Below are 17576 nucleotides of genomic sequence, written 5' to 3'. Positions count from 1 at the left end.
TAAAATACATGCTACCATAATTAAAACCCACATATTTTATATGCCAATTTGTCCCGGTTATTACACCATTTAAATTCTGTCCCTATCACAATGTATGGCACCAATGTTTATTTGGCAATAAAGGTGCATTTTTTCAGTTTTGCGTCCATCACTATTTACGAGCTTATAATTTTAAAAAATATTAGCAATATAACCGCTTGACATGCATATTAAAATAGTTCAGACCCTTAGGTAACTATTTTTTATTTTTTTTTAGTTAAAAAAAAAACAAAAAAAAACAGTATTTTTAGGTGTGGGTGGATGTAAAATTCTATTCATTTAAAAAAAAAAAAAATAAATAAATAACAATAATTGGCCAAGTAGTAAAACTACATCTACATACACTTTTTTTTTTTTTTTTCTCTAAAGTATGAAGATGTAGTTTTACTATTTGGCTTATTTTTTTTTTTTTTTTTCTTTTTAAGAGGGGATGTGTAACAGAACGATTGCGGCTTCTCCATAGAAGCCAGCGATTGTTGTAATGGGACTTAGATCATTGATCTCTGGGCTAACTGGCGGCCCACGCACCTCGGCAGTTGCGGCCCTGCGAACCCCGTGGCTCCGGTTTTTCATGTACGTAGGTCCTACGTCCAGCATGCATATTTGGACGTAGGAGCTATGTACTAAATGCTAGTGGTTAAAGAGCTAAGAGATAAATTGTATCTATCCTCCTAAAAAAAGAACAAGACTCCTGCATCTTTATTTTCTGTGTATCAGCTAAGAACATGTTTAATGTTGTATTATCTCATAAGCTTCCTGGACACTGAAAGACTCAGCATAACTATATGAACTATTGACTTTTTTTAATCTATCCCCCTACTCTCAGAATCTGTTCTCAGCAGGGAAAGATTTTTATGGCTGTAATTCCTTATCGACGAAGTTTGCGCAACTTGAGTAAGGCCCAGTGCACACCAAAACCGCTAGCAGATCGTCAAAACACTAGCGGTTTTGGGAGCAGAGAGCAGATATTTGGCCGGGTGCACACCAAGCGGATTTTGTATGCGATCCACCAGCCGCATCAGCCAGTGAAAACGCTTGGCTATTGTATTTCAGTGTGTGGTGCACACCGGCGGTTTGAGGATTTTTAGCAAACCGCAAACGCGCGGCTTGGCAAAAACCTCAAACCGCCGGTGTGCACCATCCCATTGCAATACATTAGCCAAGCGTTTTTCCAGGCGGATGCGGCCGGCGGATCGCTCCAAAAACCGCTCGGTGTGCACTGGGCCTAACTGTTGCTTGCATTTGTAAATTGTGCTTAATAGAGGGAGAAAAAAAGTCCCCTCGTACTCCACCTGGTCAGCTGGACACACGTTGTGGTGCAATGAGCTGTTGAAGCATTGTGCCTCCATAAGGATTTGAGATAAATGATCGAAATCTTGCAAGTCAAAGATGTGGGCACCAATGCATTTCAGCAAACATTTATTGCACAGCAGTGTAAAAAACAGTAGTAGTAGCAGCAATTAGCACAATGGTAAAACCAATTGAGTACTTCACCCGTCCAGGATATCACCACACACAGAACCATCTTCCAACAATTGTTTCACACCCTCCAGTGCTTGATCACGGAAGGTACGTCTCAATGGCGCTGAGTTGATAACCTGGACGGGTGAAGTACTCAATTGGTTTTACCATTGTGCTAATTGCTGCTACTACTTTTTTTTTACACTGCTGTGCAATAAATGTTTGCTGAAATGCATTGGTGCCCACATCTTTGACTTGCTTGCATTTGTAAATGTTAACTCTTTCAGGCAGAAAAAGAGGGGGCAACTGAGTGGCTGGATAATTTGCTAGGTCTGAAAAGCATTGGAAACCATAGCACTAACTATGGGTTGCAGAGCAAAGATTAACCAGAGAAGGAAGCACAGGAACATCTGCACCCTAAAGATACCATGCGGCACTGCCCACTGTTGGCTACACCTACTTTCTAGCCACTCGGCTTACATTCTCAACCCACCTGTCGAAAAGAAATATGTATGTATGTGTTAGTACATCATTTTCAATAGAAAAAATATCATTTTAGTCAGGGTCATACTTGCCAAAATTTGGTGCCGGTCAGCTGCGTTCTGCACCCGCTTTACCCTGTTGGGATCTTGTTCTATCTCAAGCTGGTGTCACATGGTTGACTCTGCACTCCTGCTGTGACTGGTCTCTAGATGCTGCAGCTACCATCAGACAATGGTAGGGATGAGCAAGAAGCGTTTCTTTAAAAGCAAAACGTTCCCAGTGCACGGGCCATGCCTGAGAGGGTTTACTCTTGCCGATGCCCTGTTCTCAATCTCCCTGACACTTCTGCCATTACAGCCAGAACCTCTGCTGTGAAGGCGGAAGTGTCGGGAATATGGAGAGTAGCTGCTGCACATCAGTGAGAAGAGCCTGGACAGCTTACAAACTTGTTCTTGTTCATCCCTAGCAAGTAGACTTCAAGGAGAAGCAACTGTTTCTGAACTTTTTTTCTTCCTTTGGTTACCCTGAGGCAAAAGATTAGTAGCGTCCAGAGATAGAAAAAGCTCTTGCAGTGTGAACCAGCCCTCAGTGCTTGTGATTTAAAAAAAAGCTCTTGCTGATGTAATGCAGTGTGTGTTCTCACTTGAGCAATGGGATGTTATAAAAATCTCCCGTAGCATTGCAATAGCAAGAGCTTTTCAAATCGCTAATGCTTAAAAAGCTCTTTCAGTGTGAACCAGGCTATACTTGCTACTTCTTAGAGACAAGCCTCAGCAATGAAGTTTTGTGTGTGAAATAGCCCTTCGAGAGCGGCATTTATTCTGAACTTACAAGTATTTGTCATTTAGGTCAGAGAGTGCTTATCCAAGAGGAACCCAGCTCAGGAGTCTCCTCACACACAGCCCTTGGACAATGGTGATGCTTCAGTCAGCTCGCAGCTGCAGTGGCAGCTCAATCTGCTCTCTCATCTCGAGTCCCTGCAGGATGAAGTCACACACAGAATGGACTTCATAGAAAAGGAGCTAGACGGTAAGCACATTAGCACCAATCAGATGCATGATAAGTACATCACTGTACAGCATCTGCGTGTTCTATTTTCTATGTGTTACATGGACTCCAGGTGATGCTTGGCATGTTATTAGATCTGGTAAACAATTGGGGCAATGCCTGCTTGCCAAATCGGATCCAACAATTTTTTTCATCCTTTTTTCAATTTGTTAAGAATCTAGTTCTGCCCAAATTGAATTGCTAATTTTAACAAATTTAAATCTTACTGGTGTTTCAGTTGATAATCATGAGGTTGGTGTCAAATATGTACCCCTCTATTACTCGGTATGCAGCTCTGGTGAGCTTCTACCACATCTCACTCCAAATACCTGAGTAGGATATTTGATTATGGAAATTAGAAGCCGGTAAGGAGATATTAGAATGTAGTAGAACCCTCATTGTGCTTTGCAATGTTGTAACAGTAACACTAGCTGGAATGTAGTATTCAGTGAGCGTTCATTACGGGTATCGCAGGATTCCTACTGCGCCTATGCGAACGGCTCTGAGTCGCGCTGACTACATCTGGACTGTACAGCGCAGATACAGAACTACTGCGCCTGCGCTGTACAGTCCAGATGACATCTGTGAACCGCACGCTGGAGCGCAGAAGAAGCCGACTCTGAAGCCGACCTGGTGAGGTTGGCTTCTCCACCGGAGCTGCAGCGAGGGCACAGGACGGGTGCCAGGGGCTGGAGGAAGCCCCAGGTAAGTGGATTTTTTTTATTTTTAAATTCCTCGGACCTTCTCTTTAAACACACTTGTAACCCACAGTCTGGGGCGTGGTAATAATGTAGCATTGCCTGACCAGTGTATTTGTTGTTCCTACAGTTCTAGAGAGTTTCTTGGACTACACGGGGGAACTGGAGCCTCCAGAACCGCTCGCCCGGCTTCCCCAGCTGAAACACCGGATAAAGCAGCTTCTTATGGACCTTGGCAAAGTGGAGCAAATTGCGTTGTCTTCAACATGAAGAGACTGAGGCCGGATTACGGAGACTGCTTTAGAAACCAGAACCCAGGCCCCTAGCCTGGCAGAGCCTTGTGTAGCATGCAGACTGCATGTGCTGCGGACAGACTGCCGGCTGAGTTGGAGGGATTGCCCTCAGCATCGGGGGAAGCAAAGATGTTCATACTGATATCAGGCTAGAATCTTACTCGAATGTAGTGATGAGGCTTGTATCGTTATTTCTTTTCCTTTGCCGTAATTCTCTTGGTTGTCCTAAACTGTTAGTTGCTAATTTTGTTGGCTCACATCTGTTGGGATATGTTTGGTTTTTTGTTTTGTTAAAAATTCATAAAGCTTTGTTATATAGAGCAGCAGAATTCCCAGTTCCAAGCCAATCTCTGGATCAACAAAGATGGGTAATCAAAGAATACAAAATGGCACCTGTCATTTAGCAGTAAAGGAGTGGCGAGGATGGCAGATCCTGTCTTTGGGGCAAGTTTTTTTTCTTTCCTGTATGAAGATTTTAGTGCATATTCTGAAGTGTAATATCTGAGGTCTAATATCTGCGGTCTACAGATGCCCAAAGCGATGTTCCTACACTAGGGATGGTCAGTTTGCACATTTATGCAGTTTGAAATTGGACCAATGAAGTGAAGCCGCTGCAGTGTTTAATTGGCCTGTTTTCATGCTGCATAAATATTAACATAAAATCGAATTACTAGCATCCCGTTCGCTAGCCCTATGCCACATACTAGACCTCTGTCACTGGAAATGATCTCAAGACGCCAACTCTTAATGTAGGAGACCAGTGTGTGAATCATGGCTGGAGCCAGCACCAGTTCACTAAGGAGTCTTTGGGCAAGATGCCTTAATCCTTAGAGGCTGCAGCTCTCAAGTGCTTTGACTCTTGACAGATGAGCGCTATACGAATGTTAACATTTCATAAGTGACAATGTAAAAAAAAAGTTCCTCGATGACAACTATCTCCATCCCAGTTCTGTGTGTCTATTGTATGCAAGTATTGGGCAATTATTGCTGGGAGATAAAGGGGTGCTTTTTGGTAAAATTGACTAGTAAAGCAATCTGAAAAAAATACTCTTTTTTTGTGAATTTCTACCATTGTTTTGTTTTATTTTTCCATTTTTTTCTTATGTTTTATGAGCTTCACAATGCCTCCTTTAGTTCCTGAGTGGAAGCGAACTAACTGTACCGACATCTCTCTTAGTAGTGCTGGTGTAGCATGAGAAAAGAAAAGCAGGAGCGATAAACAGAAGAGTGAATGCAGCCCAAAGTTACTCATAATAATATTAGACTGGGAGTAACATTGATGAATATTATGTAGGGCGGAAAAACTGAGAGGAACATTGATGACCGTAACTTAGTGCGGAGAGACTGTGGGAGGAACATTGATGTAACGTAGGGCGGAAAAACTGAGAGGAACATTGATGAACATATTGTATGGCGGAGAGACTGGGAGGAACATTGATGACCATAATGTAGGGCTGAGAGACTGGGAGGAACATTGATGAACAAATTGTAGGGCTGAGAGACTGAGAGGAACATTGATGAACATATTGTAGGGCTGAGAGATTGGGAGGAACATTGATGAACATATTGTATGGCGGAGAGACTGGGAGGAACATTGATGACCATAATGTAGGGCTGAGAGACTATGAGAGGACCATTGATGAACATATTGTAGGGCTGAGAGACTGGGAGGAACATTGATGAACATATTGTATGGCGGAGAGACTGGGAGGAACATTGATGACCATAATGTATGGCTGAGAGACTGAGGAACATTGATGAACATATTGTAGGGCTGAGAGACTGGGAGGAACATTGATGAACATATTGTAGAGCGGAGAGACTGGGAAGAACATTGATGACCATAATGTAGGGCTGAGAGACTATGAGAGGAACATTGATGAACATATTGTAGGGCTGAGAGACTGGGAGGAACATTGATGACCATAATGTAGAGCTCATCGACTGTGGGAGGAACATTGATGACATAACATGGGTTTGAGATTGTGGGAGGAATACTGATGGAGAAAAGTAGACTGAATCATTGTCCTAAAAAGGTGGTGCGTTGTTTTTTTTGCAGACGTAATCAACTTGATTTAGGTTACTCATTTGTATCTATATGGTTGTTTACGTTCATGTATCCCTTCTGTCTCCTCTGTGGGCTAAAAGAGGAACCAGTAAGTAGTGAGACCTGATCACATGATTTTGACCAGCAATTCTCTTTGTCTGTTGCCCAATCAAATCCATTTTACGCTTTTCCATGCAGGAAATCTGCTGCTTTGGTCACCCTCTAACACTTTAAAGCTGAACTAAAAGATAAAGTGTTATTGGCCAGATGCGGCAGGAAATAGAATCCTCCCTGCCTGGTACCTGATCAGGGTAAACTATCTATGTGCCAAGCACCGGTCTTGTTTAGATTTCAGATTTTTCTTGAAAAGAATAGCTCGCTAATTGACTTAGTGATCAGATGTATCTGCATTTCAACCCATGTACAGCAACCATTAGAGTGTGGTTAAATGTTTTGAAATGAGACTAGGAGTTGTAATGTGGTATGGGAAGCAGCATGCATCCCCCACACATTACCCATTTCAAAAAATAATTGCTTAGTAAAAAGTAAAAAAAGGGGTTTTTTTGTTTGTTTATCTTTTTTGTAATTGTAGCTCTGAAATTCTAATTATGTTTGTATATTTTAATTAGAATGGAGTTTGTGTTAAGCTTCAAGCACTGATAAAGTTTCTAAGGTGTCCCTTTACTCCTAACTATTTAAGACTGCACCTACTCCTAGAGGAGGTGGTTGCTATTGGTTTACCCTTTAATAAAGGCCTGTGTATCTACAGTAGGCTTCTTTTTCTGGAAACATTGAGATCTCTGAGGTCTGTTACTACTTAGACGTCTGTTTGGACACTGTTGTTTAGTCTCCAGGTGCCTCTAGGCCTACTTGGGTTGAACGTAACCTCGACTGGTGAGTGGTCCAACCACGTTGGGACACCTAGAACTGCTTTGCTTTGTGAGTGTAACCAAGCCGTAGAAACAAAAACATAAGCCGACCTAGAATAAGTCCGGTGGGAAAAAAAACAAAACGTTGCGGTCTAAAGGATTGGCAAGTTTCCCATTTGTCACGAAGACCATTCTTAATTAGTGTTTTAAATGCTTTAGAGGTTTTAATAATTGTCGAAGTTAGAGGGGACCATAAGAAGAGGGTGACCTTGTTAAGTTGAAGTCTCCTCTCATGGTTACATTGGTACAGTCAAGACAGTAGGTTTTATACAGGGCTGTGGAGTCGGTACAAAAATCTTCCGACTCCACAGTTTATGAAACCACGACTCAAACTCTGACTCTCGGTACCCAAAATGGCCCAGACTCTGACTCCTTAGTCTAATACTGAACAGGGCTGTGGATTTTATACAAAAATCAACAGACTCCTCAGTTTATGAAATCAACAACTCCAACTCCGGGTGCCCAAAATTACTCCCGACTCCACAGCCCTGGGTTTATAAAGGAATGTTTGAAGAAATATAATTGTATCACTATTGGCGTAGACACACACTCCAGTAGCAATTCCATGCACATCTATAGTCCCTTCACAATGATGAATAGTCCCTTGGAATTGCAATATGAGGCTTTATTTAGCAGAATAGCCTCCCCTACCTTCTTAGTGCTAGACTGCTCCATATAGGACAGAAGAAAAGTCTTAACGTCTCAAACCCCGGATGTCTAATTAGAGAAGGTCTGCCCCAAATTTCTTAAAATCTTTTAACGCTAAATAACCTTTTTGAGTGAAGTTGGTAAGCCTTTTGACGTTTAACGTAAGGCTTTTCACCATGTCCTTCCATAGAATATAGTAAAAGCATCTGTTGTTGTGAACCCATAGGATTAAAACCTGGCCAATTATAGCGGTTTGTTTAAAGCAGGGGTCTCAAACTCGCGGGCCATTTGCGGCCCTCGATACAATATTTTGTAGCCCTCGCCGGCAAAAGCTTACTTATAGTTCGCTTCAGTGCTCCCAAGTAATCCGCTGCATCGCCGCCTCTGCCCGCCCCTCTCACTCTTCCTTCACAGAGAGGGGCGGGGATGCGCCGCGATTGACGTCAGGAGGGGCAGAGCTTAAGCTGTAAGCTCTGCCCCTTCCAGGAAATGCTGGCGGATTGCCCCCTAGGCGATTTGGGGACTCTGCAGACCTTATTTTGTGGCGGTACGCGGCGGATTACTTTTAATGGGAGCACTGAAGCGAACTAGAAGGTAAAATAGGCAAAATAGTTCGCTTCAGTGTGAATTTGATTTTGAAATAAAAATCAATGCAAGAGGGGGGGGGGGGGGGTTGCGGGAGCTGCTGATTGATTGATTCCCTTATGCGGCCCAGCCTCATCCTGACTTTGCCTCCTGCGGCCCCCAGGTAAATTGAGTTTGAGACCCCTGGTTTAAAGTAACACGGAGAAAAGTCAGGAAGAGGAACGTGCAAGCAGAAAGTGAGAAAACCCTCCTTGACCATGAAGTAACTGGAAAATAAACCATCTTGGGTGGCTGGGAACGTCTTTAATGGATCCTGCATAATGCATAAAGAAAAACCAAGAGGGCAGATGACCAAAGTACTTATAAGATTAGGAATAAGTGCCCCCCTATTAGAATTGTAAACCGAATTAAACCCTACTGCTGGATTAAGATCCACCCACCTAAACTGTTCTGCTTTTACCATTACACTTCTAGATTGCGCTAAAACCTTCATACTGTGGGGATGGTATAAAGCAGTGCCTACTCTTCTGGCATGTTGTATGCTACAGGATGACAGATGCACTTTAAGTCAATTTGGATAAAGAAGGGTTATTAAAGGACAACTGTTCAGGGTCTATGGCTGAAAGTATTAGAGGCAAAGGATTAGCAGGACTGCCACACAACTAGTATTGCTTAAAAGAAAATAAATATGGCAGTCTCCATATCTCTCACTACAGTTGTCCTTTAAACTATTGCCACAACAAAGCAGCACTTAAGAGAAACCGAGCTGAAAATGTAGCTAGAAAGAAAATGCTTACCTAAGGAGAGGGAAGCTTCTGGATCCTGCAGAGGCTACCCACGCTGTCCTCTAGTCCACTACCCAGGACCACCCCTGCACATCCTGCGCTCCTCTCCTGCCGTGCTGCACCTGTGCGAGCATGGCCACTCGGCTTGTGTGATTACTGATGAGCCCTTGTCGGTAATTGTTTGGGGGGCGGCACTTCGTGGCTGGGGACAGGAGGAAGGCCTGGGAAGCTTCATTAGGATACAGAGGCTTCCCTCGTTGGGCACCTGCCTTTTTGTTACCTGAGGTTTGCTTTGGGTACACTTTTTAAATGTAATGCGGGGGGGGGGGGGGGGGGGAGTAAATATGTATACTTTGTCCCAAATTGGTCGTTGTTCAAAAGCGCGTGGTTATACTGCTATGCTAATACTGCCTCCCTGAGGAGATGTGAGAACCACTTGCCTGTCAATTCCTTACAAGCATTTCTCCACAGCACGTTGTATACACTATTGGGGTCATGTCATACAAGAGACTTAGTAGCTTCTACTAGGTGGTGTAACCAAGATGTTAAAGCGGACCTGAACTCAGAACAGCATTATAATCTTTCAAGAAAAAAACATTTCTTTGTTACAGCTGATACAACTCCTGCAATAAATCTGCGGGGTGCCTACTTCCTGCTTTCATGGAAGCAGACATAGGGTTAACATCCTATGTTTACAAATTCGCTGCTCTGCTGAGGCAGACAGCTGAGAGATCAAATTACACTTGTGTACTCTTATATGATCTGTAGTTAGGTCTGATCACTGCTCTCTGCAGATCGCTTTCTGTTCCTACAATTATGCTTCTTCCTGGACACAGGAACAAAGAGGGCAGCACAGAACATCGATCAGATCTGATCAACAAGGAATGCGAGTGGAGTGTTTAGTAGTAGGATACCAAAATAGTACTATGCACACCGTCTACAGGCTTCTATAGATTGGGGAAAGGGAGGGTAAAAAGGCGTCCAGGGGTCCTCCTATCATTTCAAGGGCGCTTAATATGTAGTTATAAATATGAAACCAGATCCATATTGCTTTTTGACCAATATTGAAATCATAACGATAATCTTGTTAGGTTTTTTTTTTTGTTTTCCAAGCAATCTCTATTCTACAGAAACCTAGTTTCTCAATTTAATCAGAGAGAAGTTGCAGCAGCGGGTAATGCGTTAGTGATTTTTTTTTTTTCACTGATATTATGGTTATATTGATTTTGCTTGTGGTACTTGCAGTGCTGAAACAGGAACACCTTTGAGGGGCTTTGTTGGCCACATTATGCCTGCATATTGCATTAAAGAAATTCATATGGTAGCGGCAGTCGTGCTTTATGACAAAATATCCTGTGCAGCCTCAGGCCAAGCTTCTTGATGGAAACCTTCTCACAGTTAGTGGCGGTTTCCATTATGGCTGTATGTGCCCGAATTCACAAGCATGGATACGGGTCAGGAATCTCAGCCTATTTAAAATCAATAGGCTGCTTCAGAATTCTGGACAACTGTCCGAATTTCCATAGCCATGCATGGCATGGCTCCAGGGATTCGGATGGGTAATTGGCGTGCACAAGTGCCGGCATCAATCTCAGAGAATGGACGGCCGGCACTAGTGGAAACCCACCCACAGGTTTGTGTTTTCAAAGCTCAACTTTGGGCACAATTAGTCTTCTATGGTGTGGAGTAGAACAGAGGTGCCAAAAGGATAAAAGGAAGCTAAATAAGCTTAAAAAAACAATTCTTGATAAATGGAGGCGGTAGTGGTGGACTTACCTCCTCCAAGTAGACACACGACAACTGTAGTAAAGACCGTCAATATATTTTATTTATGAACTCCAAATATGCAACGCGTTTCGCAGGTTTGATCCCGCTTCATCAGGTAACAACGAAGCAATAGCATATGTGGTCAGTAGAGGTGCCTGGCTCTTCTACTGACCACATATGCTATTGCTCCGTTGTTGCCTGATGAAGTGGGATCAAACCTGCGTCGGACTGAGGGCTGGCTCAGACAGCAGTGTGGCGTCTCTTGCTTTTCTGTTTGTGAAGGTGACGCTTCCCAAACAATTGTTGCATTTTTACCCCCACAAAACTGGTGCACTTAAAGGACCTCAGAGTAAAATGAGCCATAAATTACTTTTCTCCTATGTTGCTGTCACTTGCAGTAAGTAGTAAAAATCTGACATTACCGACATCTAACACATACAATCAGGTACAGTATACAAGTAAGCATATAGCTATATATACATAGAGCACATAACTGTAGTACTAGTATTAAGGTGAAAATATTGTCATTTAGGAACTTGAAGAAATGGGTAACTGATATTGAGAGGGCCTCCCACATTGAAGGTGTGGCTGTCACTCACCCTCTTCCTTTTCTACACAGTGTAGAAGGTGTGGCCTAGGAAGGGAAGCCTTGCCCAGTCATCCAGGTTACTGCAGTAGCACTAAAATGTGAATTAAACTCCAAACATTCGTTAGCCTTTGAGGTCTGGTCTACACAAGTGAGATTAAACTCTGTTCACTCTCATTTTAATATTTTTCATTTCATGGAAATACAAGTATAAAATATTGCAGAACATTTCATATTTTTCTTTCCAGGATAAATAACCATATTCCAGACTACAAGCCGGAGGCAGTGGCCAAAGTTTGCAAATCTTCCCTAATGACTGACAGCTTATCAATCTAATTAGTGTTCAGCTTATCCATATTATGAGTGATCTGTTGACCCAACATGTCCAGTCCATAAACCTCCAATCAGTTTTGCACAGTTTATCAAATTGTGTAGCCATTGTTTTTGGTGGACTGATGATTACTTGGTGTTGTACTCAGGGCAGTATAAGACAAGCAGTAATAGCAGTACGTTCTGTTCTGAATAAAGAATGGATTTGGTTTAGGGAGTAACCTTTATCACTGTTTTTTCACAAGTGCAGATTCACTATTGTATGTCCTGACAGATGGTTTTTGTTTGTTAAGATGCATTTTGCTCCTGTCCCTTTTGACAACAAAATTATGCAAGCAAAATTTAATTTGATTTCCGTAGAAATCCTTTGTGTATTTGGTAACATACTGCAAATATTAATTTTGTAAAAATCTAACCAACTAAAAACTTTTTTTTTTTTAGTGAAGAAGTTTTTGTTTTCCAAGCGAGGGGATCTGCTCATGCCATCCACACAGTAATCTGTTAAATGTAGTGGTACAAAGCCACTATATACAAATACTTTTTGTTTTTTCTTTTCCAGACTGCATACAATTTTAGTCTTTGCAAGAGGGTTGTCTTTCTTTTTCTTTGAAATTGTTCTTCCTAAAATAAAAAATATATATTTAACTGTACCTTGCCTTGTGTTTTGTGAGATTGATGAAACCGCTAGTTTTTTTTTGTTTGTTTTTTCTTAGCCCATTCGTGGAATGGTTTGTGTTCAAAACAATCTTTGAGAGCATTAAATAGCTTACAACAAAATTCAATGATATATTATGCTTGGTTTTATTTACAAGCAGTAGAGATATATTACACATACCGTATATACTCACATATAATCCAAATTCTTGGGACATATAAAGTGTCCCAAAAGTTTGGGAGTAGGCTTATATGCGAATCATGTGGGGGTATTGTTACCTCTCCTTGTTCCTGGCAGCATCTCCCGTTCAGCTTTCCTTGCTAGATGTCCAGGTTTTACATTCTTCTCCTCCCAGGAAGCCACTTTCCCTTGCAGTTCCGTACTCTTGCCACTTAGCAGCGAGCAGAAAGCTGCAAGGGAGACGAGAAGATGGCTGCCCAGAGACCAGAATACACTGACGCCTGAATCTCTAGCAAGTATACAGCTGCAAGGGAGACTGAAAGATGGCCGACGAGGAGAGGTAACGATTTGTACACGGCACCACATACGGGGAGGCTCGGCTTATCCATGGGTCACACATTACTTTTTTTTTTTCAGGGGAAAAATTTGGGGATCGGTCTGTACATGGAATAGCTTATTCACGAGTATATACGGTAACCTTAGCATTATGAAAATATCATTGTAGATACATTGCAAGTGGAACACTCAATGCAACAAACACATGTGCTGTGGATGACGTCTAAGCTGTACCTGGGTGTGTGGGAGGTAGCCGATGTGGGCGCCAGGAGGTGCACGGTCCTTACGACCGTTTCGCGAGGCGGCTGCCAAGCTTCTTCTGAGGTGTGTGCACTACAGGTGTGAGACAGCAGCGGAACTAAATATGCGTCCGTGTCGGGGCGCACTTCCGTAACGCTGAAAGGGCCCCACCCTCCTCCTTGTAATTGGTCCAGATCCCCTACTCTAGTAGAAAGGGTGGGAGGCAGCCGGCTGGTGGAGAGAGGCCGCACGCGCACGCCATGATGACGCTGCGGGCAACGGCCAATCGGCAAACAGCTCGCGTCCATAGCCACGCCTAGTAGCTGCGGTTGCCTGGAAACAAGACGCCGCCGGTCACGGCAAGCCGCGCCGCCCCCCGTGTAAACAGAGGGCAGTGCAACCGGCCCATGTCATAGGGCAACAAGTAGTACAGCTGGCGGCTGTAGCCTAGAAAAAGCTAAACAGCCAAAACGCTGGAAACTGCAAGGTGGAAGGTATTCTTACACCATAGGGCTTATTAGCCTCAATAAAAAATGCAGCAAAGGGGCAGGAGGCATATCTGGATCAAAAGACAAGTGGGGGGTGAAAAAATGGGCTAAAGTGTACCAAAATGGGGGTGATAAGGTAAGATGTGAAAAAAGGGTGAAAAAGAAGAAGAGAAAGGGAATGAAGTAAAAGTGTGTTGGTACACAAAAGAGATGACCCGAGAGGAAGGCAGAATGTCCAGACCACCAAACAGACATGCCATAGGGAGGACAAAGAAAGGGGAGGCATTTGCATCATGGCATCGACCAAGAATTGCTAGATTTCGTTATCTCACAAGAATTATACTTTATTAAAAAATATATTAAAAAAATGATATATATAAGAAGGTCAAAAAAGGTTGCCATGATGCGCAAATATAAATAGCAAAAGGTATGTCCAAGGGGAGATATGGAATGCGAGTGAAGAAAGCGTTCAAGTCCCAAAGTCTAAGGTTCCAGGAAGCATGCAAGGTCTACGTAATCGTTCAGACCGAGTGCACCCATAGCGTTAGTTCGCAAGATCCAATATGCCTCCTGCCTAAGCAATAATTTCTTTCTGTCACCACCTCTACGGGGGGTGTTACAGACATCGATGCATGCGAACGACAAGAGGTTTGGGTTATTTTGGTGGGCGAGGGACATGTGCTCGACCACTCTGGGGCAACCTTTACCCTTCGGTAGCAGACGCACGTGTTCCAAGATTCGTTCTTTGGCCATCCTGGTCGTTTTGCCGATGTAAAAACGTTGGCAGGGACACCAAAGTGCATATACCACGTATTTGGTCCTGCAAGTGGCAAAGAATGGAACTTTACAAGAAACAGGGCCCAACTGATAAAATTTACCTGTTTTCATTAGATGACAAGCTTTGCAAAAGCCACAGCGATGATTACCCGACGATGTAAATTCGTCAAGCCAAGTACGCTGTCGACCTTGGCGAAAGTCGCTATGAACCAAAGCATCGCCAATGGTTGGTGCTCTTTTGAAGGCAATCAGTGGTTGGGAAGGTAGATTGTTCTTCAAAACTGGGTCCTCAAGCAAGAGTGACCAGTTTTTGCTGAATGCCCATTTAATTTGTTTGGCCATAGGGGAAAAATCAAAAGAGAAAACTCCTGAATTGTTAGTGGGTCTACTTTGTGTCCTTCGTTTAATAAGTTCTGTTCTATCTCTTATAGTGGCTTTCTTGATGGCCCCATCCAGAGCTGCCTCATTATAACCTCTAGTTAAGAGTCTCTGTTTTAAATCTTCGGCCTGACTCAAGAAATCCTCTAAGTTGGTATTGTTTCTGCGTAAACGCAAAAACTGGCCAAAGGGAAGAGACTCTGTGACGTGCTGTGGGTGGTAGCTGCTAGAGTGTAATATAGTATTAGAGGCAGTTGGTTTACGGTAGCCTTTTGTAATGACGCCTTCAGATGTAATGGTCAGTTGTAAATCAAGGAAGCAAATACTTTCCTCTGACCACTCCATGGTGAAGTGCATATTTACATCATTTTGATTGAGATATTCCAAAAAACGCTCGAGGAGGGGTACATCCCCTGACCAAAAGGTCAGGACATCGTCCACATACCTGGACCACATCCTCAGACCAGATCTAAATGGATTAATAGCAGAGTGGATATAAAAAAGTAATCTAACAACTAAGATGCCATCCAACACAAAAACAAATCTAGTGAATCTAACTACTGTGGAATTACCAGAGGGGGTAGAAAGTCTCCTTAATAAAGGATTGAACTTTTCTTTGACTCAACAATTTGACTATGCACAATTCAAAGTGGACCTATACAAAGGAGTCAGAAAACTCAATATCCAACATCATTTTGGAAAAATTAAAATAGAGGAAACTTCATCTTCAATAGGCCCCCAGAGAACTGACCAGACATTTGTCGGTCCCTTAGGGTTTAGCCCGTCGGGATCATGGAATGATAAAGAACTTGGGGAAATCTCAGCCTTGAATGAACTTTTAGTCGATTCAGCTCTGGTTGAAGTACCACTGCCTGACTTCAATAACTTCAAGCCATGTAGATCAACAATGCCTTTTCCCACACAAGCAGGCTCATGTATAGACCTCTTTGAGAAACAAGTTGACAGCGAGATCAAAGCTTTAGTATACCCTACTGTTACACAGAACTTAACCTCGGTTGAAAGCAGAGCCCTTCGTTGGTTGAAGAATCGACCTGACCTTACTATTCGCAAGGCAGATAAAGGAGGATCGGTTGTCCTCCTTTCTACCGAGAGTTATAAAGCGGAAGCTTTGAGACAACTCTCTGATGTTTCCACTTATAAACCCCTCAAAGGAGACCCCACGGTGAAGTACCAGTCCGCCTTGAGGTCACTCCTTCGTAGAGGGGTAGAGAATGGTTTCCTTACCTCTGCTTTGGCTAATAACCTCTTGCCTTCCTTTCCAGTGAAACCAGTGTGGTATTGTTTACCCAAGATCCATAAATCCGTGACCGATCCCCCGGGACGACCCATTGTGTCGGGATTGGGATCGGTCACGGAGAGACTCTCCAGATACCTGGACCACATCCTTCGACCACTCTTGGTACACCTCCCCTCACACCTGGGTGATTCCATTGACGTCCTTGACGGCATTGGGTCCTCATCGTGGTGTACGGGGGATCTGCTGGTCACCATTGATGTTACCAGCCTGTACAGCAGGATTCCACATACTGATGGCATTTGTGCCGTTAAAATGTACCTGGATAGAGATAAAAAGGACGTTCTGTACAATGCTTTTGTGTGCGAGTGCCTAGAGTTCGTTCTCACACACAACGCCTTCCTGTTTGGCGAGTCGTGGTACCAGCAGATCTCGGGCACCGCGATGGGGACCCCTGTTGCTTGTACCTACGCTAATTTGTTTTTGGGTGCTTGGGAGGAGATTTATATCCACTCTGCTATTAATCCATTTAGATCTGGTCTGAGGATGTGGTCCAGGTATGTGGACGATGTCCTGACCTTTTGGTCAGGGGATGTACCCCTCCTCGAGCGTTTTTTGGAATATCTCAATCAAAATGATGTAAATATGCACTTCACCATGGAGTGGTCAGAGGAAAGTATTTGCTTCCTTGATTTACAACTGACCATTACATCTGAAGGCGTCATTACAAAAGGCTACCGTAAACCAACTGCCTCTAATACTATATTACACTCTAGCAGCTACCACCCACAGCACGTCACAGAGTCTCTTCCCTTTGGCCAGTTTTTGCGTTTACGCAGAAACAATACCAACTTAGAGGATTTCTTGAGTCAGGCCGAAGATTTAAAACAGAGACTCTTAACTAGAGGTTATAATGAGGCAGCTCTGGATGGGGCCATCAAGAAAGCCACTATAAGAGATAGAACAGAACTTATTAAACGAAGGACACAAAGTAGACCCACTAACAATTCAGGAGTTTTCTCTTTTGATTTTTCCCCTATGGCCAAACAAATTAAATGGGCATTCAGCAAAAACTGGTCACTCTTGCTTGAGGACCCAGTTTTGAAGAACAATCTACCTTCCCAACCACTGATTGCCTTCAAAAGAGCACCAACCATTGGCGATGCTTTGGTTCATAGCGACTTTCGCCAAGGTCGACAGCGTACTTGGCTTGACGAATTTACATCGTCGGGTAATCATCGCTGTGGCTTTTGCAAAGCTTGTCATCTAATGAAAACAGGTAAATTTTATCAGTTGGGCCCTGTTTCTTGTAAAGTTCCATTCTTTGCCACTTGCAGGACCAAATACGTGGTATATGCACTTTGGTGTCCCTGCCAACGTTTTTACATCGGCAAAACGACCAGGATGGCCAAAGAACGAATCTTGGAACACGTGCGTCTGCTACCGAAGGGTAAAGGTTGCCCCAGAGTGGTCGAGCACATGTCCCTCGCCCACCAAAATAACCCAAACCTCTTGTCGTTCGCATGCATCGATGTCTGTAACACCCCCCGTAGAGGTGGTGACAGAAAG

The 17576-nt window shown here is 43.3% G+C and overlaps 1 protein-coding gene across 4 annotated transcripts in view; it reads left to right on the top strand.

Annotated features, from left to right (window-relative positions):
• PHF20 (PHD finger protein 20) overlaps positions 1 to 4187 on the top strand; it is a 107636-nt gene extending 103449 nt beyond the window's left edge. For all 4 annotated transcript variants that reach the window (XM_068263161.1, XM_068263160.1, XM_068263158.1 and 1 more), the window contains 2 exons: positions 2832 to 3012; positions 3859 to 4187. In XM_068263161.1, the coding sequence (XP_068119262.1) occupies positions 2832 to 3012; positions 3859 to 3998 (321 nt within the window). In that variant the 3' untranslated portion in view covers positions 3999 to 4187. The remainder of the gene's footprint in view (positions 1 to 2831; positions 3013 to 3858) is intronic.
• The last annotated feature ends 13389 nt before the right edge of the window (positions 4188 to 17576 follow it).

The sequence above is a fragment of the Hyperolius riggenbachi genome, chromosome 12, assembly GCF_040937935.1.
Source record: "Hyperolius riggenbachi isolate aHypRig1 chromosome 12, aHypRig1.pri, whole genome shotgun sequence".
Taxonomy (NCBI): Eukaryota; Metazoa; Chordata; class Amphibia; order Anura; family Hyperoliidae; genus Hyperolius; species Hyperolius riggenbachi.
Note: the sequence above shows the minus strand (reverse complement) of the source record. Positions and strands in the feature narration are given on the sequence as shown.